This window comes from Cupressus sempervirens, chromosome 10 (genome assembly GCF_028749045.1).
Source record: "Cupressus sempervirens isolate cs-2001-9-10 chromosome 10, ASM2874904v1, whole genome shotgun sequence".
NCBI lineage: Eukaryota > Viridiplantae > Streptophyta > Pinopsida > Cupressales > Cupressaceae > Cupressus > Cupressus sempervirens.
Window position 1 is genome coordinate 71,306,301 of NC_143127.1, and position 24,150 is coordinate 71,330,450.

The window sequence follows — 24,150 nt, forward strand, 5'->3', positions numbered from 1 at the left end:
TCCAAATGATTAGAATGAAGAAGATTTAGTGGAACCTCCAAAGTTTGAGGTTCTTGTTTTTGAACATTTCAAGCCATATTGAATAAGCATAACGAGATCATCTGAGTTTTCAATTTCCACACTTGCATTGGAGGAGACTTATCTTGATTTACTTTACAGTTGGCAAGGTGGTCTACTGGTTTTTTGGCCTCACAGTATCAGTGTGAAAAACTGATGAATTAAAAATTTGAATTGTTCTCCATAGATTCTCTAAGAATTATATCTAACCTTGGATACCTTTAAATTGTTCTCCATAGATTCTCTAAGAATTATATCTAACCTTGGATACACAGTTAGATCTTTTGGGGAGCTACTGGTTAGGAAGCTGCTAAGTAGGATACCTTTAAATACCTTTAACTGAATATTTCCCTGTACAAAACCCATCCCATTTGATGTATTCTTAATCATCTACAATTTTAGGTATTTTACCCTGTCAGATGTAGTGGAGGGACCATTATTGACACCATGGAGCCTTGAGAAGATCACTATCTTTCTAGCTAGAAGATAGATAGGTCGCAGTATCTATCTCTATCAATAAAGTCACTGATAGTTGCAGCCCATGATTGATTCTTGTCTTGTTTCTTGCACATTCTACTCAAGGGTTAAGGAAGGGTGTTTCAGCAACAAACATTCCGGAAAATCAATTTTGACTATGTTTATGATGTCCCAAATTGGTTTCATATAGGTGGCATCCCAGCAATAATCTATAGTAAAATGGCATATATGCAAACCCATGGGGAGAGTAGTCAGAGTAAAGAAGTTGTTGAGGGGGTTGGAGGATTGTTTAGTCTGAGTACTTTCATAGGATTCATCTGCAATATTGAGTATTAGCAAATATTGTCCATGGTAGATCTCATATGTCTTTGCCCTTAAAGAAAATTTCAGGTAATGAACTAGAGGCAGTGCAATGCCTAAGAAGAATCTTCTGCATCTCAAAACCTTAAATAACCTAGTCCATCTATTTAGCACAAACAGTTATGCTTGGTCTGCAAGCAATTTTTTTTCTTTTCCCATTTTAACTTTTCATTTGGGTAAACAAATAATGATCCATGAATCTTTGTTGGGACCTTGGGTTTGTTCCATGAAATTAATGATCCAGGAAAATATAGAGAAATTTTAAATATTCATATAATAACATCGATAAAGCATTCATCATAGACATTATAGAGCCCTTGTGAGCATGGGTAATCAAATAGGACTAAGAAGTATGTTACTATTTTTGCATAATGAAAATGGCATTAAATGGTAAGTAGGAAATATCGTCTGCAGCAAGCCAAATTGTGATATTGCAGCAGGATTCAATTGTGTAGTTTTCAAGTCAAACTAATTGACCTTTGTTTCATCAGTAGTGGTTCACAAGAACCCATCTGTCATGAGAATGATATGGCATTTATTGTCAGTGGTGCTTTTATTCAACAACATAATGAACATTTAATATAGGATGCCGACTTTGTCTAGGGCAGTCCTTGTATATTATTATTAAACAAGTTGTCCATTGTATGAAACAAGATAATCCTTGACTATGGCTTTGGCTGTGAAGATGTAGAGATTTGCACTAGGGAATATTGTTGATGTCGGTTTTGTACCACTACATAACATATAACAATTGAATACTTGATATGGAATATCAAACACTCAATTCCTCTCTTGAAAAGTTAATACTCATGAAGCCATGAGAAAAACTCCAATGTTCCTTACACCTGTGGATACTAACTTAGTTATATCAATGTGATTTGCTGGTAATCATGTAGGCAACCTTACGTTGTTCATTCAGAAATAACTTGGACTTTGGTGTGATGATGATGAATCTAGCTTTGTAAAATATATGAGTGCCAGATGACGTTGATGGTGGTGATGATGGAGGGTGTGTTCAAATGACTTATGCCTTCCTAACTTTCTTAGAATGAAATCCGACTACTCAAGTACTTGCTATTTTACTCCTACTCCTATGAATGGAAAGATTAGCAAATGGACGGGGATCGAATTTGATGAAAGCTAACCAGCGGCTTCACCTCCATGGATGCAATGATTCAAAGGAAAAGACTAGATTACTACACAAGGCTTCATAACAAGCCGCTAGGATGCTAGTGGCCTAGTTTATAGATCCCTGTCAAACATCCACTAATATCACCATGCAACTATCCATCTACTCTTACTCTTACTTAGCAACTTTCTCAAAATGAAATCTACTTTAACAGCTTCAATGAAATCTAACTTTAACAATTGGAAATAGAAACCATGCAATAGCACCAAACGTTCTTAATCACCATGCAAGTCACAACAATGATAAAGAGAGGCAATTTTGGTATTATCTTAAGCAACAATTTTCTTCAACCCTTTACAAATGAGAACAATTGGCCTTATATAGAGGCCAAAATTACAACCAACGGTAAAGATTAAGAGGCAAAATCAACGATCCAGATTGAATCCCAAAAACCCTAATTAGGGTTGCCACCCCATCGGCCAATGAGAAGATGCCACCTCATTAATGGACCAATGAAAAAAAGGAAAAGTGGCAACCAATGAGACGACACCAAAATGGTGGCCACTAAGAATCAGACACCTATCCTATCCAAAAGAAAGGAGAAATTGCCACTTGGGCTTACATCAAATGATCTTCTAATATAATTCTGCCCTTTTCTTTCATCTTTTTAGCGAAGGCAATGAACTTGGCTAGCTTGTTGTTGACTTCCTTCATGGGAGGGCAAAGCGTATTGTTGATGCGAGTTTTGTATCACTTACATAACATATTAAGATTTGAATATTCAATATGGGATATCAAACATGCAACTCCTCTCTTGAAAAGTTATTACTCATGAAGACATAAGCAATAGCTCCAATGTTCCTTACACCGTTGGATACTCGCTCAGTTTTATCGATGTGATTTGCTGGTAATCACATAGGCGGCCTTACGCTATTCATTCAAGAATGACTTGGACTTTGGTGGAATGAAGGTGATTGTGACTCGGTTTGTGAAATGTGCGAAGGCAGATAATGTTGATGATGGTGGTGATGGAGGATGTGTCTGCCAGTGATGATGTTGCTGGGAAAGTGATGGTTCTGGAACGTGAATGGATGAGTTCTATCACTTAACTTACTTCTGTAAGCTTCGACTACCCAACTACTCACTATTCTACTCCTACCTATGAATGGAAGGTTAGCAAATGGACGGGGATCGAACCTAATGAGAGCTGACTAGCGGCCTCACTTCCACAGGTGCAATGATTCGAAGGAATAATAAACTAGTTTACCACACAAAGCTTTCCAACCAGCCGCTAGGATGCTAGTGGCCTAGTATTGATCCCTATCAAACATTTACCAATGCTACCATACAACTATCTATCTACTTTAACTTCACTTAAACAACTTCAAATGCAATTTGCTTCAACAACTTGAAAGAAAATCTAACTAAGTGGAAGTAGAAAACATGCAATAACACCTAATGTTCTTGATCAACATGCCAATCACAACAATGAAAAAGAGAGCATTTTGGTATTATCTTCGCAACAATTTCTCCAACCACTTTACAAATGAGAACAAATGGCCTTTTATAGGGGCCAAAAATACAACGGACGGTGGAGATCAAAACAAGATCAACGATCCAGATTGGATCTTCAAAACCCTAATCAGGGTTTCCACCCCATCGGCCAATGAGAAGCTGCCACCTTATCAATGGACCAATGAAAAAAGTGCAAAAAGTGGCAACCAATGAGAAGGCACCAAAATGGTGGCCAATCAGAAATAGACACTTGTCCTATTCTAAAAGAAAGGGAAATTGCCACTTGGGCTTACATCAAATGATCTTCTAATATAACTCTTCCCTTTTCTTTCATTTTCTTAGCTAATGCAATGAACTTAGCTAGCGTTTCATTAACTTCTTCCATAGGAGGACAAGGTGTGTGTTTTGCCCTGAGTTCCGTTGACTTCGCCACGCCTCTTGCTGCGTGTAGTATCTTTTCGTGATCCTTCTCATATTCTTTCTCAAATCCAATAAAAGCATTGAGAGAGGAAAGGGTGCCCAAATGCTTTTTCTTGATAGAAACCTTTCCCAACTCATCCAACTTCGATCCAAAATCTGTCTCGTTGACATCTTCTTTGCCAAGGGGGATTGTCCTTCCTTCAGTCTGTCCCTCATCCGTATCATGTCCACTGTACAGATATTGGTGTCGGTTATTCACTTCATTTTCGAGAAGAAGGAAGTTTTGGGTGTCATATCCTCTTTGTCTTTCTTAGTGTTCGCCCGCTTGGAATTCTTACTTGCACTATCATCCTCCATGCTCGTCGCCCTATTACGGGATGGTAGAGTGGTGGACCAAAAGGCAAGAAGAACCAAGCGGAGCAATCCTTAGACTAGAACGAAAGATGGATGTCAGCTTAATCACTCCTTGCAACTCTAGATGAGGAAAATTCACCTTAACCAGTAAACTTACAGCAACTTTTCAGAACCTAGGATATGACTTTCAAGAAGTTCAAATCCCTTTGCAAATTAGAAATTTATCATGCAATTCATCTCCAAATAAAATTTCCCAACCTAGGGCAAAAATTGCAGCCACCTGCAAAAATCAGAATTTTATCTCTTACAAATTTTGGCTCCCACAAATTTCGGCTCCCACAAATTTCGCCCTCCACAAAATTCACCAAGCAAGAAAAGTGCAGATCTGCTCTTGCAAAATCACCAACGCCTTGAGAAGGAGAAGTGAGAAGTGAGGAAGAAATGGAAGAGAGGCCTCCTCTTATACCCAACTTTCTTCTTGGACCCTGGGAGAAAGAAAAACAAATAACTAATGCAAAATTATGGCCCACAATTAAATACTTAACCAAAATTACTTTTGCCATGATAAAAATTAACTTTCTAAATTGCCAATTAGTTCTAAATTGCAAAAAGAAATTAAATAATGCCTTGAGGGTGTTAAATATTTCCATTTAATGGGGGTTTAGTAATACGTCATTAAATTTGGATTTTAGCTAACCAAAAGCCATTTTTCAATATTAAATTACCAATTTCATTAAAGGCAAAAATTTTTCAAGACAATTTTAATCTATTAAAATCAATTTTTTGCAATTTCTTACCCAAATCGATTTTGCTATGCCAATAAATTTATTTATTTGTTTTTTGACAAAAAATAAAATAAAATTTCTTCTAAAGCCAAAAATTGATTTTTGCAATTTTATTTCACCATCACAAAAAATTATCTTTTTCACCAAAAATAATCAAGATTTTCCAAAAGACCAAATTTAACAAAATTTTCATTTTTGAAAATTATCCAAATTTACACAATTATATCCAAATTTTCAAAAGAAAAATGTCTAAGTACAAAATTTACAATTTTATCCTACCAAGTGTTGCTTTTTAAAATTTGTTCGGCTCAAGGATGAAATTGGTGGCTCTAGAAAATCAAGTTGAAACTGGTTGAAAATAAATCTAACCTTCTCCCCACTGGCCTTGAAGGTGTCCAAGGTGTGAAATCTTCAAATTTGAAATGTCTACACTGAAAATTGCTAAGGCAATTGAAAAAAAGGGGGGTCCCCAAAATTTTGGGGCGATGGTGTGAAAACCTCACAACACATATGCTTCCCCTTGAGCTCAGTTGAATTCATCATGTTGCTCGCTGTTTGTAGTGTCTTCTCATGATCCTTCTCATATTCTTTTGCATATTTGATAAAGGCATTGAGAGAGGCAAGGGTGCCCAAATGCTTCTTCTTGAGGGTAACCTTCACCACCTCATCCAATCTTGATCCAAATTTTGTTTCATTGATGTCCTCTTTGATATCTTCGAAATCAAGTGTAGCCTCAACATTGCTCAACATGGTTGAAATGGAAGTGTCAATTCCTGGGTTGTGCTATGCAATCTTGTTCTGTATCTCTTCAAGTATCCTCAATCTGATGGTCAAGGCAACAAACCAAGACTCCATCGTGCTCATTCCTCCGTCTACCAACTTGGCTCTCTCCAAATATCTCTTTGGTAGCCCAATAAATGGCTGTAGCTTGGGAATGGCTAAGTCCTTGACTGGAAGGAAATCCTTCCACTCCCCTTCAAATGTTCTGAATTTGTCTCTAATAGCCACCAATGACTTGAATGTTGAGATAAAGGAAGGCAAGAAATTTTGCCCATCTTGAATTATATCATGGATCCAGTCCTTGACTTCGTGCAATTGAGCTGACATCTCTTCTGTGTTGCTCCCACTATTTTGAGGAAGGGCTGCCTGATGCAATTGTTGGATAGGTTGGCAATCTCTCCAATACTTGTTTTTGGCCTCCAATTTTACAATCCTCTTGTTTGCCTTTCTCAACCTTTCTCTAATTGAAACCATGCCTTCTTGGATCTCTTCACATTCCATGTCCTTTGTGACTCTTCCCAAGTTATGCTCTACTATCTCATATTCCTGAGCTGCAATCTCATCCATTGCCTTGCTAACCTTTGGTATAGCAATCTGAACTTTTTGGTCACCCTCATCATCACTCCTGATTACCTTTGCCAGCGTTTTTGCAATTTGTTTCTATTTCATGCTGTCATCCCTTTCCACTAACCCTTGAATATCTTTAGCTGTTCGGACAGTCACCACCTTGCCTCTTGGCATAAGCATTTGCCTTAACCATACCTTTGCCACCGTTTTTGCAATTTGTTTCTATTTCATGCTGTCATCCTTTTCCACTAACCCTTGAATATCTTTAGCTGTTCGGACAGTCACCACCTTGCCTCTTGGCATAAGCATTTGCCTTAACCATAGTGGTGTAGTGCATCTCCCCAAATCTGGATTCGGTTTGACTAGTAAAGCATCACCGATGGCCTCGGGCGCTTGGCTTATTTCCTCAATATCAATTGGCCTATCCTCTTCTTCACTAGTGACAGTCATATCATCTCCATGTTGGTTCTCCGAGAGAGGAGAGTACTTGGCACTGTCACTGTAACCACTTGATTCTAAATCAAAGCTCACCTCTACCACGGCCCCTTGTCCACTTGTATTATCCTCTTGGCTTCTAGCCACAGTTATGCTCTCCCTTGACGGTGTTGCATTCTATTTCTTTGTTGGAAGCTCTTGATGCTCTTTACTTTTCTCAACCTCCAAACTTCTCTTCTTGCTCTTAACTACTCTTTGTTGCTGGCTACTGCCTTCACCTTTCTGTCCGACTAACTCCACTGGACCTTCTTCCCCCAGTTTCATCTTCTCATAAGTAAGACGTAACTTCTGACTTTGTAATTGCCTTAACTTCTCATTGTACCACGACTTGGTGTGTAGATTAACTGTCCTTGTAACTGCCTCTAAGGAAGGATCATGGTGATCATCCCAAGCTACTTAACTCCGTTCCATCCACTGTATCATAATTTCCTCTTAGCACATTTTCATCTTCTTCCAGTTGATCGGGAATATCAAGGCCTCTCCATTTGATTGCCCTCATCATGCTCACTGACAATCTTGAGAAAGCTAGCTTTCTCACATGAAAGTCATCCTGTGCATTGGCTCAAAAATCTTCTATTGTAGGAATATGTTTAAATGTGTTTCTGTGAGATGCCTTGATAAGACTATCAGGATCAAATCCTTGTCTAGCTCTATACCTCTTTCTTCGCAGCTGCAAAGGCAACAGGATTGGGGCAAGTGTCATTGCCTATTCCAAATGAGAAGGTAATCCCCGTCTCACCTTTAAGTTTCATCATTTTGTCATAATGCTCAAGTTGCCTAGCCAACTCCATCAAAACTACCTTGTCAGGTGGGTACCTTGAAAGTCTCTTGGGACAAACTGTACTTCCTACCACTCTAATATATGTGAATTGCGGAAATTGGATGAACTAACTCCCATACTTATTTAACTTTTGCTTCCGCTTTCATTGAGAGCCTTCTAGCAGCTATCCCTTGTAATATCCCTACCGTCTTCATGGCAAAGGCATCATAAAACATCGTATAATCTTTGGTGTTGTGCAAATGAAGCTGTGGATAACACTCATGTACCAAACATTGCCTCGGCCCATTGCCAATCACTCCTAAGGCCTTAAGTCCAAGATTTTCATATAGTCTCACAATCATATAGAAAAGATAGAACCCCATATAGAATTACTTTTGATTTTGCACTGTCCTAAGTTGCAACTCTAAATTTTCGCTTATAATTCTAGCTCAATCAAATTTTCTCTTTCCATTTTCCATTTCATCAATGAAGTACATCTAGTTCTCGAATTGCATACCTTGAGCCACAACCATGATTCGGCTGAGAAGCACAATTAGATTGCCATACTCTGATTTGAAATCTGACCTGATGAGCTTTGGTGACTTGGTAACTCTCTTCTTGCCTTCGTGCAACCAATTCTACTTTAGATGAATGAAGTAAGCCTCCTAATAATCCTGAAATAACTTGGCCGCCTGATCCATCATTACCACTGTCATGTCTTTACACTGGGGAATATTGAATACCTCTTCGACCACTTGTTCGCCGATGTTGGCTAACACTCTCTTCCCTTAATCAAAAATGATGGACTTAGTAACAATATCAAACCGGGATGCACACTCCATTACTAATTCTAGACAAGGCAAGGTAGGAGGGAAAGCTGTTGCATGTACAATTCCGCTCTTGTAGATCTTTGCCACGGGGGATTGTCCTTCCTTTAGTCTGTCCTTCAACTGTACCATGTTCACTGTACTGAAGGTGGTCTTAGGCATCATGTCTTCTTTGTCCTTTTTGGTATTCGTTCCCTTTGGGTTCTTGCTTGCACTAACATCTACCATCCTAAACACTTATTTCACTATAAAAAAATTTCCCTTTTCACCAAAAATTCAAGATTTTCCAAAACAATTAAATGTAAAATTCATTCTGAAAATGTTCAAGTTTATACAATTATTTCAAATTTTCAAAAATCAGTCTAAGTCCAAAAATTTGCAAATTTATCCTACTGAATATTGTTTTAACCATCGAAAAATGTTGTTTTTGAAATTTGTTTGCCCTAAGGAAAAAATTACGTGCTCTGGAAAATCAAGTTAACACTGGTTGAAAAAGCCAATCACATCAAATCCCCCCTTGGCCCAAAGGTGTCCAAGGTGTAAAAAATTTCAAATCGAAAACCTTCGGACAACTCCGAAAAATTTGCGAAGGCAATCGAAAAAAGGGGGTCCCCAAAATTTTGGGGCGATGATGTGAAACCTCACAACAAATATGTATTTTGTATTATGCAGATTTTGCGATCATGATTCATCATTGGGTCTAATATTTGTTTAGACTCATTGTTTGATGGGGGTCGGGGGCAACACACAATAAGATCAAGGTGCAATGCCCCTTGCAGTGTTCATGGTGCTCCTTGTTGCGAAATGGGGTGGCTCCCTTGCTACCAAGCCCAAATCATACACCTTCAAAACAACACAAACCTTCATGGCGAGCATCATTTTCATATTTAATTTTTGTGAATCCTAGTGGGCATGTCATATACCAGACCAGCGTTGAAAAGTTGGAACTTGTAAGTATTATTTTTAATTACATAAAATTGTGCCTGGGTATGTTAGGAGACGGTTATCCATTCCTGGGACAAATGGGGGATGTTTAGATATCCCCTGGCCGTCTTGGGGATGACTAGCCTCCTCCATGTACCCTATTCATTTTTTGGCTGTCCCCAAAATTTTTCTGGTATTTTGCTGAAGGAGGATGGGGAGGTGCCATTTCATTGCTGTCCTTAGGGTCCCTGCAATGAGTTGGGTATGGGGATGGGGGTACCAAGCCAAGGGACGTGTTCACCCTGGAGCACAGTGAAGAAGTTACAAAATTTGGCCAGCCTATCAGGTTCCCTTGAATGAGCCTAGGAAGAGGAGTAATAAACATAGTTTGGTGTGAATACCTTGGTGCTAATGTGAAATTCACAAGCCAAAGAGAGGCTTGTTCCAAAAAGAGATCTTTTTTCAACCAGTGACAAACATATTGCCAAAGGTTGGAGGGTGAGCACTTCAGATTTTTCATTTTTTAGAGCTTGACCATACTAAAGTTCAACAATCAACTTTAAGGATTGTGCTTTATATTGATTGTCAAATCAAAAGAGAAAAATGTTACTTTAAAATATGGGTTGTAGGCTCTGTATTAGCAGCAATCTTGATACCATTATCTTCATTGCTAAATTTTAAATAGGGGTCGCTCATATGGTGCTCTGGTGGTGCAGCAATTCGGATAAATCAAACCCTATTTTTTAGTGTTTAATTTTGTTCGCTGGACCCTAGAAATTCTGATCAATTTTTTTATCTTTGTAATTGCTGTTTTAGACCATAAAAACAAGACTCGGACTCGGCATGGGTGACCTGAGTCAGGACTTAGGACTCTGAGAGACTTGGGAAAGTGAAAAACCCAAGAAAGTTAGAGATATTTAAAGATTTAGAACTTGTTTCATGCACCCTATATTAAGTAAACCATTAAGACACCATAACATCATCAAATAGTTAATTTGATCAAATACACAAGTATTTATTGATCAGATAGTATAAATGCAGATTGTAGTTGAAGGAAATAGCAAATTCAGATATATAAATATTGTCTATATACAAAATTCATTGAATATGAATCCTTGACGATAAATGTTTCAAGCATATATCAAAACAAAAACTATATGTCTATGGCTCAGAAGAGCCTGCATCCCTCTTACAAAGGCGTGTAAGGGTAGGTCTTGGATGATTCAGTAGCCATGGTCTCTGCCTGTGACTCCATGCAATGCTTACCAACATCCCTTGTGCTCTATCCTCACCTTTTCTGTGGCTGTAGTCTTTGTCTCTCTATCTGTTTGCTTGATCCAATCAAGGTCCTCATCACTAAGGATAGGATCCATAGCCTCACTGACATCTATAAAAAGCTATAGTTTCGATTTTTTAATGACCTTCAATGTTTCCTTACTGTAGTTGTTTTCATTTTTTTTCACACAGTCTGGTTCTATTCTTTCTACAATCAAAATGTCAGTCAATATTTTCTAAATAAAGAAATGGGCACAGAGCAAACAAATGGACACAAAGTACGGACACCTCTTATTTTCTGAGGCATACATGGTACAACAAAGGTACTTCGGTGTATTGTTCTCACAGTTTGGAATCGCTGCTTATTTTCTCAAGAAGAAATTTGGTAAAATTTGTGAGGCTAGAAATTTATTGCATTGCTTCCATCGTTAAAAGATTGCTAATATAGATTTTCTCTTTTAGTTTGAGAGGAAAGTCACAGCTGACTGAATATTTGATGCAAGTAAGAGATGTCAACCCAGTAGGATATCCTAATATCCCTTCCTAAGACCTACTCAAGACTAGGGTAGTGGTGATTGGTCTCTTCCACACACCAACTTCACCTTCGCAATCCTATACCTATCTTCCAAGTAGCCCAAAGCCTTCAACAAGGCAAACAAACTTCCACACACCTCACTTTCTTGCACCCTCTAGGATCTCAAGCTTCCTCATACACCAATACATCCTTCTCCACCATTCCACCAAGTTTTATGACCCTTTGATAGGTTTAGGGCTTCTTCCTAAGCCAAATCTACAAGTTACACTAGGAGGCCTAATAGGGGCTCTTTCCTAGTACCCCTGTTTCATCAAAATAACACCAAAATCAAATAACTTCCAAGCAACCTCCAAAACAAATTACAGAATCCTTCATAACATCAAATGACCTAACTACTTCCAAAAGATGAGCTCTGGATCACCTCTTTTGACCCCTTAACCCTCGAGCCCTAGTTTTTAGGCTTTTAGGCTTAAGCATACTGTTTGATCTTCTAGGCTTCCAACCTTGAAACCCACAATGGATTTTCTTCTCCCATCACTATTGTCAACCTTCTACCTCATTACCTACCAAAGCTCAAACCTCCACGACCCGTTTCTTGACCTCTGTAATGTGATTTCAGACTCTCACCACGTTGAACAGACTGACTTTAGAGACTCAAATGTTGTTGTAATACCAGAGTCACGTGAAGATCGAAAGTATACAAGCCATGAACATCTTCCACATCATAATACCACTCTTCACGACCATCCTCAAGTATTTTCACTGAAGGAATTAGGAGAGATTCACCCTTTTCGTTAAACCCTGACTGCAGGCTAGGGTAAACAGCACACTAGATAAAATCCAAACTCAATATAACTTTCTCCTACTCGACAAAAACCAATTATTACATTCACCAATAAGTAAAACTCAACTTTCTAAAACATAACCAAAAACTTACTGTCAACCTGCAGTTGGATTTAGAAAGATATCCTCTGACTGTACACAGTTTTCCCTCCAAAATGGGATTGTTATTCATTCAAAATCTGTACAACTCAATCTAACCCATTCATAGGTTCAAAACATTCAATATATAGGTCAAACCACTTGACCTTACAACTTCCTACCTTCAGATTCGACCCAACAGTAAAACTGACTGTTGGCCTTCTATTTTGCAAGAAAAAGTTGCAAAAAAGTTGCATGACAACTTTTATTGCAATTTTGCAATTTTTACAATTTTTACACAAACTTTACACAAAAGAGTTCAAGTGCCTACAAAACTATACCAAAACATGTCAAAAGATTATAAAACATGAAAATGAAGTTTTCTTGTCAACTCTAAATGTTTGACCAATCGTTGACCACCCTTTGACTTACCTATAACCTTATTACAACATGTAGACAACTTGCATAAATGCATGTTTGAGATTGCCTAAACTATCTTGTGTCATCATGGACACTTATTGATCTCCTATACTAGCCTCTTTGATGTTTGACCACCTTATTTAGGACCTAGGGCCCCTGCACCGGTATTAAATCCTGGGTGACCTTGGGGAGATACCTAATATATTGCTAAGTATTTTATTCATCTCTTTTTCTCTGGCTCCTTATAGAAAGAATACAATTATATTGATGTCAATGAATGACCAAAAGTAGTTCGATGGGACTCTAGTACAGCAGTTTACAATAGAAAGTCGTATGAAGAGAAACCAAGAAAGGCCCCACAGGAGGGAGGAACAAAAGCAAAAAGTACAAAACAAGTGATCAAAAAATGTATGTCCCCTGCTAGGAAGCTGTCAATTTCCAATGATTATCAAACATCACTATGCCATTAAATCAGCTTAAACTAAGAAAAAATTATAGGATCCATAATACGTTTGGTAGTTAGCATACTCAAGCCCCAAATTCCCTACTTCTCTCCAATTTAACAACACTAAGCAGGATGGGGTTTACATGTCCTTAGGGAACTTGGACAACAATCTAAAAGTAGGCTCCCTCAAGGTTTCCTGAACACATATTCACACCCCTCTTGGGACTTCTCTCTTGAGGTTTCGGTTCCCCTACCTTGTGAGGATTTACTCCACCTCTCCCTAAAAAAACCAGCCTATCCTCTTGACAGTATTAACAAGTGATTGAGTGGGCTAGGAGTGTACCAACTGTAAATGGATTGTGGATAAGTATGAATATGTATGTAAATCTAAATACAGCATAACTGCTATGTATCTACATATACATTTCTGATTTTACTATCATATACCTGATACTAATACTACTAAGTATATTTCAGACCATGTATCTACATTATTGTTCCAGATGTAAATTACAGAATACTAACTTATATGCTTCTTCCCAGTGATTATTCAAAATTTTCCCTCCTTTAGACCACCACCTACTGCGGAGTATTATCTATGTCTTTATATTCTATTATCTTTGGTGCCTGATTGAATGATCTGGGAATGGCTTTATATATATTGTAGTGGTGATGACCAGTCATGTTGCAAGGGACATTCCCAGGGCCTGTTCATAATAAACACCTTAGCTAATTGCATCACTTTATCCTCATAATCACTCTGATCTTTGCTAGGCGTGACCATTCATAAATGTTATTAGTTTGACTTTACCATCCGCTGTCTTCCACTGATTGATATTTGCTGACCGAATATGTTATCTTTGGATATATTTGATAGAGGGTGCTATTAATCTTACTGACCATCTGGCCAATGCTTTTGCCCATTGGAATAATTCTAGGATGCCCAGTTTGCCCCTAAGGCTCCCCGGACCAGCCACAGGTACAACAGGTCTGTGGTTCTGGTCCGGTCCGTCTGTGGGTCTGGACAGGGTCTGGTCCTCGGGGGTTGGTTCGAACCAGACCACACCCAGTTCAGACCCAGGCGGATCAGGGTGGAAAACTGGAACCACCAGTGAACTTGATCTGGCATACGGTCAAAGTCAGCGGCCAATTTTTTTTTTTAAATTTATTTATTGCAAATTTAATTAGTTTTTGACATTCAATGCCGGGGTTAGAATATGTTGGCAAATAGAAAAATAATTCCAGGTGCCTTTTTTACAATAATAAAAATTGAAATAATTGTGGGTGATTGCGAGTTTTACTGATATTTGATTGATTGAACACAATTTCTATCCGATTGGATGATTTTTTGAGTTTTCATCACAAAATTTACTTGTCTTTTTGTCCATTATTTTTTTGCAAGTTTATCCAGCAGCTATTTTTTTATCACCTTGATGACTTCCCTTGCTGCTATGGCTTGGAAATGTTCACCATCTTATCTTTTGCCTTCACTTGTGTATCTGTTTCACCATCTTATCTTTTGCCTTCACTTGTGTATCTGTTTCATTTTTTATAAATTATAATATGTTAATATCTCTGCTACAGGTTTATCCCTAATACACCATCTTATTCAAACACAAAGATCGATATTATTTTTAATTTCCCCTCACTAAGTCTTCATTCTTGTGGAATATATGGCTTCTAATTCAATTTAATATTATTTTATTTTTCAAACTTTTTTTTCTCTCTACTCTTTTCATTTTTCCCCTTTTCTAACATTCATGCAAGTGAAGATAACTGAACCAACCAAATAAATTAATGTTTATTATTATTTTTATGTCTTGAAGTAAATAATGTAAATATTTATCTAGAATAAAAACTATTAATTTGCTTTATTTTATGTTTGGAAATATTGCCCGGTCCTGAATTTTCAAGTTGGTGCGAACAAAATTGATATTCATATATTCATAAAACAAATATGGTCATTTGAATATTTTAACACAACCCCCTCTTTCTTACCCAAATTTTTAGCAGATGCAAACAAAATTGATGTGAAGACCTTTCTTCTGATGGAAGATCCTCTAAACCAAGTTATATGTAGTAATAATAATTATCACAAAAAGCTGTACAATGGAAAAGAGGTGAAAAGAGTGAAAGGGTAAATAGTGTAAAGTTTGGGGAACTCAAGGATAATATGGGAATGCCTTGAACTTGAAAATTTGAAAACATCAATTGAAAAAATAGACAGAGTTATCCAGAAGAATTTTGCATGTAAGTATCCAGTTATCATTTATGTACAATGTTACCAGATTTGCGCCTGGACCTGGGAATTTGAGATTTGGTTTGCTCCAAAGTCTGATCCTTGTCAGATTCAGTCAAAATTCTGCTTCAGAGACCGATTTTTTCTGGGAATTCTTGCAGAGGAACCTGGGCAGAATTTAGACAAATTTTGGGTGACTTTGGTTTCCAGCACCCAGATAGAATTTTGCATAATTTTGAGCAAATTTGGTCCAAAAACACATGTTGACTTTTTTCAAAAAGTTTTTATTTGCCAAACTAAGCCTATTTGACCCTCCAACCCTAGAAGTGACCACCAAAAGGACCAAAAAGGTTGTTTGATAGGCCATTTGTGCACTTGTGAACTAAGTGGTTTGATAATTTTAAACAAATAATTTCATGCAATGCATCTCAGATTTCATCAACAAAACCCCAGAAAATAACAGATAAAACTGAGTCTCAAACTGTCCAAATGTGTTTGTGCATGTATGCAATGTGTATCGTGCAATGCAAAGTTACATGTAATGTTAGAGTGTAAATGAAAAAGGTCTATACATTCCATGTTACTGATATGGAGTAAACTTGTATTTTTATTTGCTCCCTGTATCTATATGCTATTAAAATGTTTTTAAATTTAGAAACAGCGGTATTTTTTTGTAATGTCCACCGTTGGGACTCTACTCAGTTTGCCCTAGAATTTCCAAATGGGATTTTGGAGCAAACTTTTATTTTTATTTGCTCCCTGTATCTATATGCTATTAAAATGTTTTTAAATTTAGAAACAGCAGTATTTTTTTGTAATGTCCACTGTTGGGACTCTACTCAATTTGCCCTAGAATTCCCAAATGGGATTTGGGTTATGCTTGGGGATATAAATCATCAACTTAATATCTTGATTTAGATCCTGCAACCAGGTTAGTTATCAAAGATAAATAAACATATAATTCAATAATGTTAAAAAACAAAATTCTAATATTTTTGGTAATATTTATAATGTGCACTTGGGATCCCTGTAAAGCTTTCACCACTAAGCTATCCACATTGTGAAGCACCATGAGAGATCATATAAGGTGCCTCAAGCATGTCCACCAAGCCCAGGAGCGCAGAATGACAACTGCTATTCAGCCTCCCAGCCCCACCCAGGGGTTCCAACTTGAATGTATCCATATGCTAGTTGCATTCCTTGTACGTCCTCCCTCCTCTCCATAATGGAATGGTAGATTGGATGAAAGAATGCTATCATTCATGGAATGTGGAGTTATGATCAGTTTAATTAGATTGGATAAGTTTATAGGAATCATTTTATTTACTCTATTATGCATAGACTACATAATAACACAAATAACAACGTTTGTGTGTGAAAGAGTAGCAATATGTGTTATCTATATAGTTTTCCTATTTCATATCGAATGAAAGATCAATAACAGTTCAGCCTAATCAGAATCTCAGGCATTACACAGCATACCAAAATTCTTTGAACATTATGTAGACTGCTATTCAATTTAATAATAATGAGACTACCAATTCTTGCTTGATGGAATGCTTGTTCATCTCCAATGTGTCTGCCTTCCTGCCCTTCTTCCCTCGTGGGCTTCTTCATTTATATCTTATAATTCTTTTGAAGATATGCGACCCTTGGTGGTGGATTTCCTTTTGTGAAGAGGTGCGTCTTATTGCCGTCTCTTGGTTGTAGCTCACTAACACAAACATGATTTCTTTTTTCCAATTGCTCCTTGTCACTTAATTTCTGTCTCCTTAATGTTATTTCCATTTAACCATTAGTTAATTAATCACTGTAATTATGTGAATCTTTGATTATTGAATTGCTGCGATTATGAGAACTTTAATTACTTATCACTGCCTCTGGTATTTAAGCTTACATGCTGTGATCATTTCGTTTCTTGAATTGATGTGTCTTGAAGTTGACTTTAGTTTGTTTTTGTCTTAATATAGTCATTGTTACTGCAACCGCTGAGCATATTGGGATTAATATTATTTTGAATGCTGCTCAGTATCACTTTATTGCTGTCTACTATAAAAAATCACTGCTCCAGAGTAGTCATTTGTGTATATATTATCATAAACATCAGGGTTGACTTGGATCAATAGGGCAGAGTCAGTATTTTCTTTCTATTTGCTTTGGCTTGATTGGATTACAGAACATTGAAATTGTGATGTCTTATAGAGTAGACAATTTTCCGAGTTTATTTGATGATTAATGTGTTATAGCTGGGGTCGTGACATTTTTCTCTATCTGTTTTTTGTAGTTTTTGTGAATCCACTGTGTCTTCCATTTTTGGAAGAAATCTTAATACTTGGATCAATAGGGCAGAGTCAGTATTTTCTTTCTATTTGCTTTGGCTTGATTGGATTACAGAACATTGAAATTGTGATGTCTTATAGAGTAGACAATTTTCTGAGTTTATTTGATGATTAATGTGTTATAGCTGGGGTCATGACATTTTTGAATTTTTCTCTATCTGTTTTTTGTAGTTTTTGTGAATCCAGTGTTTCTTTCATTTTTGGAAGAAATCTTAACCTTTTGGTCTACTGGTTTTATTCCCAAAAGATTGTTTGAACATTTAGAAACTTTGGTAGAGCATTAGCCTTCTTATATTTTTGTTAGTCAATTGCTTAGATATGTAGACTGTTTTCATCTTGTTAGCTGTGATTTTAATGAGTAGAATGTGGAAGCAGTTTTCTCAGTAAGATTTTATTTAACTATGCTATATGAAGCTATAATAGTAGATTAGAAGCTACTATATTTGATATTCTTCTTTGAGATGATTTTTGTTCTTCAATCTGATTGTCTTATCTCAAATTTTCAGTGTATCGTTATGCATTCTTGGGAAAAGTAGTTTTCCAAATGTCAGTTGAACAAATTTCACTAAGCTAGGGTTCAAATATATGATGTACATTTTAGCATTGAAAATGAATCATATCAGGTTACATTTATGGAGGTTTCATAGGTAGAATCAAAGATGTTATTCCATGACTGAGTTATGTGTTTGATTTGAATTTCAGTGTGTCCAACAACATTAAAGAGGATATGCCGACAGCATGGAATCTCTAGATGGCCATCACGGAAGATCAACAAAGTGAAACGATCTTTGAAAAAGATTGAAAGTGCAATTAATTCTGTACAGGGTGCAGGAGAAGCCTTAAAATTAAATACGAGTCTAGGTGATATTATGACTGCAGCTGCAGTGGTCCAAGGGGTGCAGATGTGCAGTGAGACTCCATCTAATTATGGGGATTGGGCTGTTTCTTTGGCTAGTCCACAACTTCAAAACAAGCATGTAGTAGAAACGGCAAAAACAAATCGTATGATAGAAAATACATCTAATGGGAAAGAAGTAAATAAAATGCAGTCCTCTGTTCAAGGTGATGTTCCATTACTGCAGAGACCATTGCCAGCAAGCCTAGTCACAACATTTGGCCTCAAAGGAACTTCAAAGGTTCAAGAAAACATTGGTAGGTGCTGGAAAAATTCACCAATTATACCAAACAATTCATCGATTCAAGATACTAAATCTGGAAAGTATTTTGAAGAGGATGCACTAGCATCCAACAACAGCCAAATAGGAAAAATGGAGGTTAATGAGGGTTTAGATCACGTAAGGGGCTCATTTCAATGTGGAGAGGTTGAAAATCCAATGTTTATCCTTTCCTCTCTTGGTCACAGGAATCTGGGAAGAACTGTAGGCTATGTTAGTGATAAAGTCTGCCCTGTTCCCGCATCTGGGGAAATGCGTCAGATTGGTTCCCCAAAAAACTTTACAGGTAGAAACACAAAAACAGTTGAGGAAAGAAGCCAATGCCTGACATCTAATTTCCATGGAATCACAGGTACTCTTGCAGAAATGACAGAAAGCAAGTGTTTGACAAGCACGAGTTTTCAGAACAATGATAATTCAGCCACATCAGGAAGTACTGATTCCTTGGAGCTCACTAATGGTTTACTGCAAGAACTGGACATAGTTGATGGGTCGATTGGCTGGCAGGAAGCATGTCCTAACTCTCTAGGAACAGGGAGTTCCTCTCCAAACTACAGTTCTTCGACATTGTTATCAGGTGATTCAGTTTCTCCTACGAGGAATGTAGTTGATAGTTCAGGAAGAGGAAGGCAGATGCAAGATGAGGGTTCAAGTGTAGGAATAAAAGCATCCTATAAAGATGTTACAGTTCGATTCAAAATGCATAGGGGCTTGCGGTTTTCTGAATTATGTGATGAAATAGTGCTACTTTTTAAAGTGGACCATGGCACATTTCATGTGAAATATCTAGATGATGAAGAAGAGTGGGTGCTAATGTCAAGTGATGCTGATTTGGAGGAATGCATTGAGATCATGAATTTGTTTCACACACCTGTGATCAAGCTTCTAATCCGTGATTCGGTATCCAGTATTGGAAGCTCTAGTGGAAGCTCACGATGAGTTTGGCAAAATCCTGATTTGAAATCATCACTTGGATTGATTTGTTTTACGAGACTGGGTTCCGAGAATTAGAAATGAAAATAGGTTTTCTTATTTGTTGATTGAATGCTCTGTATACTTGTCTGCAATGCAACTCTCTCCTTATTTTGTTACTGGTATCAACTTATATACCTGCAAATGTAGATAAATGCCATTGCTAATTGGATATTGTTTATATGATTGATTTTATTAGCAGAAACTTGAGCCTTCTGTCATCCATGACATTAATATTATGTCCTATCTTGATATTTGGGGTAAAGTTACAAAAAACTATCAGGATGTTTGAAACGGCCAAAGTTGCAAAAATTGATAATGGTGCAATGGGGCAACTCAAGAATCTGATTTTGTATTCGACAAAACCACTTTTTGTGTAAATACCTGGAGCAGAAGGCTGGTCTTTCTTTTTGGAGCATAAAACTTTTGTAGATACTTGCCATTTCCTTTTCACGTAGATAGTGTGGCCAAAGTTGCAAAAATTGATAATAATGCAATGGTGTAACTCAAGAATCTGGTTTTGTTTTCAACGAAACCGCTTTTCCCTGGAGTTGAAGGCTGATCTTTTTTTGGGAGGATAAAACATTTGTAATTTTTGTAGGTACATGCCATCTCCTTTTGACGGCATCTTTGAAACTACATCTTTGAACATTGACAATATTTATCGGATGTGACTAAGTTCATGCACCATTGACTAAAATTTAAAATATCGAAAACATCATAGATTTTTCTGAAATGTTCAGCATTTGATCTTCATGATCTGTATAATCTGTAGTCGAAAACAGCAAAATTTTTGAAAAAAATCAGTGTGTTTTTGTGAATCTGGAAATAAATGTCAAAAAAATCAAGTCTGACATTTTTTTGTCTTCTGGAGATTAGCCAGTGCCATATTTATCAACTAAATATAGTATACTTCATTATGCTCTTCAAGTGAAAAAAGGCTTTTGCGTTTTACTATTATATAGTATATACCGAAATCTGCAAATTACATGTTTGTCCCAGCGGGGAACTGAGACGTGCATGTTTGGGATTTGGTCAAACGAGGAATTTTATGTAGTAAGGTAATTGAATTCTTATTGTAATGCTCTTCACACAATTTGGCTTTATTTTATGAGTAGCAGAGCTAACATGGTACAACCGTGGATGCTATAACCTTAGCGGTTGTGTGAAGTACATATATATTTTTTAAAACGTTGATGCACTGATTTGGATAAATGTCAGCTTCCAGTTAACAATCACATAAAATGGGCATCATTGTTGGGTACCAAAGTGGTGTCTAGTTCGAAAAGCGTGGAGCTGTGAAACCTTGCGGGCCACGTAAGCATGAAATTATAAATACATTAGTGCGGAAGCTTTAGAAAAGATAATGACAGCACAAATAGTCACTATGGTTTGATTTGTGTGTATAGAGAATATAAGTATCGCAGAGGGTAGGGAAATTTAGTTTCGACCTAGTAATGATTTTTCTGCACCCCGACTTTCCTCATTTGAGATGCCCCTATTTATTATTAGCTTCTGCAGAAGTTTTCCTCTTTGTTTTCTAATCATTTTATGTAACTTGATGGGAGCTTAGATTGTTCTTTTACCATTATGGATCGTGTAAGTAATCTGCAGTAGGGGATGCCTTCCACTCACTAGAGAACAATTCTTGCGGAAACCCATTCATACTACATTCTTTCACCTCTGGCGTATCAAACAGGAAATGACTTTCCTGGTAGTAAGGTAATAAAATTATATGCCCACATGTAAAAATAGATCCCATTTGCCGTTAACAAATTTTGTGTAAATATTTTCTTAATAGCATACAAAGAGGGATTAAATTTGTTAAGTAGAAAACCCTCGAAGATTATTGCAAATTCATGACAGACCGAGGCATTTTTTAAACGAAGGAAAGTCCTACTAGGCCATGCATTTAGCTTATTATTTTGTAAGCCAAGAAATGTGTTTTGCTGGCTTGGTTTATAAATAAGATGTCTACGATGGAGATGGTTCAACACCTCTATTTAGCAGAGCTTCATGTTATTTGATTCTGGATTTTCTTTAGAGTGTGTTTGGAATGAGGAGTGATACTTTGCTATAGAGTTCGGTGTTTACTGAATAATACATTCAGGTTTCTCTATTGAATTTTGTTTTCCCTTTGTCTATCGGATTTTTTTAATGCTGGTTATAAGCTTGCATGTTGACTGTTTTTCTTTCATTTACTTTCAAATTGAAAACTAAAATATTTTTTCAGTTTATATTTGACTTTCTTTAAGGCGGCGGTAAAGCTTCGCTAGTTTGTGGTTGACTTTTTTAACATAAATCTTTGCTGTCAGCCTATGGCTTTAGTATTAAGAAGACAATTGCACCATATTCGGGTCATAATGTTTCTATATTGAAGATGTGTTGATTAACAGACTGTTCTTTCGATTTTTTGTTTTTCCTTTATTCTTTTGTGCCCGAATGGTGAAGAGCAAATGTTCCCGACAGTCGGGAAGTCATATATATTACAGAAACTTCTGAATTTTAAAGCTACAGGTCCCTTGTAAAAGAATATGCAATTAATTTGTTCATATTTCTTAACTAACAGGGTTGCTCTCTTAATCTGAGAGCAGGAAAGGTGAATATCGAGTGGCCCATATCTATGGACGACTTAGGCAAACAATCAATTTACTACCAATGTTATATACCCACAACCATGAATATGATAAGCTTTAATCTCTTCCCTTTCTACTTCTATATGTAGCTATCAGTAACTCACATGGTACAACTTATCTAACCTCAATGATGAATACAAATGCAATAGAACTACATTAATTTTCAAATTATCCATTGTTTATTAAACTTCATAAAGATTCCACTTTACTAAAATTTAGCAACTACCTACTCCATTAATATTTCATCCATTACGTAAAAGAGAAAACAAAACAACAAATCTTGACAAGATTCTCAAGATGCACTTAGTTGCCTCAGCAATAGGGGGAGAATGCACACCAAAATTTGCAAATCCTTTCGATTAACTTTCAAAGTAGTATATATAGGCCCTTCGTCTTCCAACTGCTACAAAAATTACAATTCTTGAGAGAACAAAATATTTGACAAGAGTGACTTGTCATTTTACAATGGGCCAATGATTACAAAAGAACCTAAAGAGCCAAGGTGTCTACATCCCTATCATCAACCTTCTTAGTGTTTTCTTGATTCAACTTATGAGTCCTCAAGGCCTCCAAGATAACCGAAAGGTCATCCATGTTGGGGATTTTCTCCAAGATAACCGAAAGGTCGTCCATGTTAGGGATTTGCACATTGTTAGAGTGAATCATGACCTGACACGCCAGTTTCTCGACCTTGTAGGACCGTGATTGAAGGCCTTTGTCAACATCTCGTCCAAAGCAGTGAGCATGTGAAGTTTTGAAACTTGAAAATTTGAAGTATGCCTTGACTCGTCAATGAAGTTCGGGTACAAGGTTTTCATATGTTCGATGTCAATGACCTCTCCACTTTTGCTCACATGACCTCTCCACTTTTGCTCACATGTGATTCTATGTATAGATATTCAAGATACTTGAAGAATGTTTCCTCTTCTTTCTTCATGGACTTATATATCTTCCTCAGATGCTTTTCGACCTTGATTATACTTTCTCTTAAGCTCAAGTGACTACAAAGAGTGTGTCATGGGCTCATCGTCTATCTCTAGTATTCCCAGATTGACGGCACACTCAACCTCTAAATCTATAATTTCCTGCAATAACAAAATAACCTCCTTATACTTACCAATATTTGTCTTCAACACTTTGAGATTAGAAAACATAGCATCTCCCGGCCTTGAGATTTCCTTGCAGAAATTTTTGAATTTCTTAATTATAGGCAGCCCCCTGAATTTCATATCTTCGACCCATCCTCGCCCAATTTTCCCAAAATGCCTTTCTTACTATAGTCTGGCAAGTAAAACTTTGTTCTCTTCTACCGACGGGTGAAATGGTTTCAAGGCAGAGGACTCTCTTGGTAGAGTGGCAAGTGGTGTTAGTGTTTGCCTAATATACTCAGACAATTCCGGGTTGGCTACTTTTAAATGAATCTTCAACAACTTTAGCTCCTCTACCTCCTCTTTCACTTGTAGGTTTGTAAGCTTCCACATCTCCAATGTGGTGTCATGTCTTGGGGGCCCTGTGTCTTATGTCTAGATATTAAAATTCATTGGAAAAAGCTTTGCTATGTTCTCCTCAACCCGGGCATGAGCAATCTCCATCACAAGATTCCTTGTGTTAGTATTTCTTCGTAGGGCACTGAGGGTACGAGCTTTCTTGGCTTTCTTGGCTGGGAGTGGCTACTTCACTGCTTGAGCAATTAGATCCTTGGGAGGAGCACTCTACTTTACCTCTTTTCTCTTCTTTTCCATG

The 24,150-nt window shown here is 37.1% G+C and overlaps 1 protein-coding gene across 2 annotated transcripts in view; it reads left to right on the forward strand.

Moving 5' to 3' along the window:
• LOC149532630 (protein NLP9-like) overlaps positions 1-19,976 on the forward strand; it is a 31,455-nt gene extending 11,479 nt beyond the window's left edge. For both annotated transcript variants that reach the window (XM_089807093.1, XM_089807094.1), the window contains exon 5: positions 18,327-19,976. In XM_089807093.1, the coding sequence (XP_089663219.1) occupies positions 18,327-19,738 (1,412 nt within the window). In that variant the 3' untranslated portion in view covers positions 19,739-19,976. The remainder of the gene's footprint in view (positions 1-18,326) is intronic.
• The last annotated feature ends 4,174 nt before the right edge of the window (positions 19,977-24,150 follow it).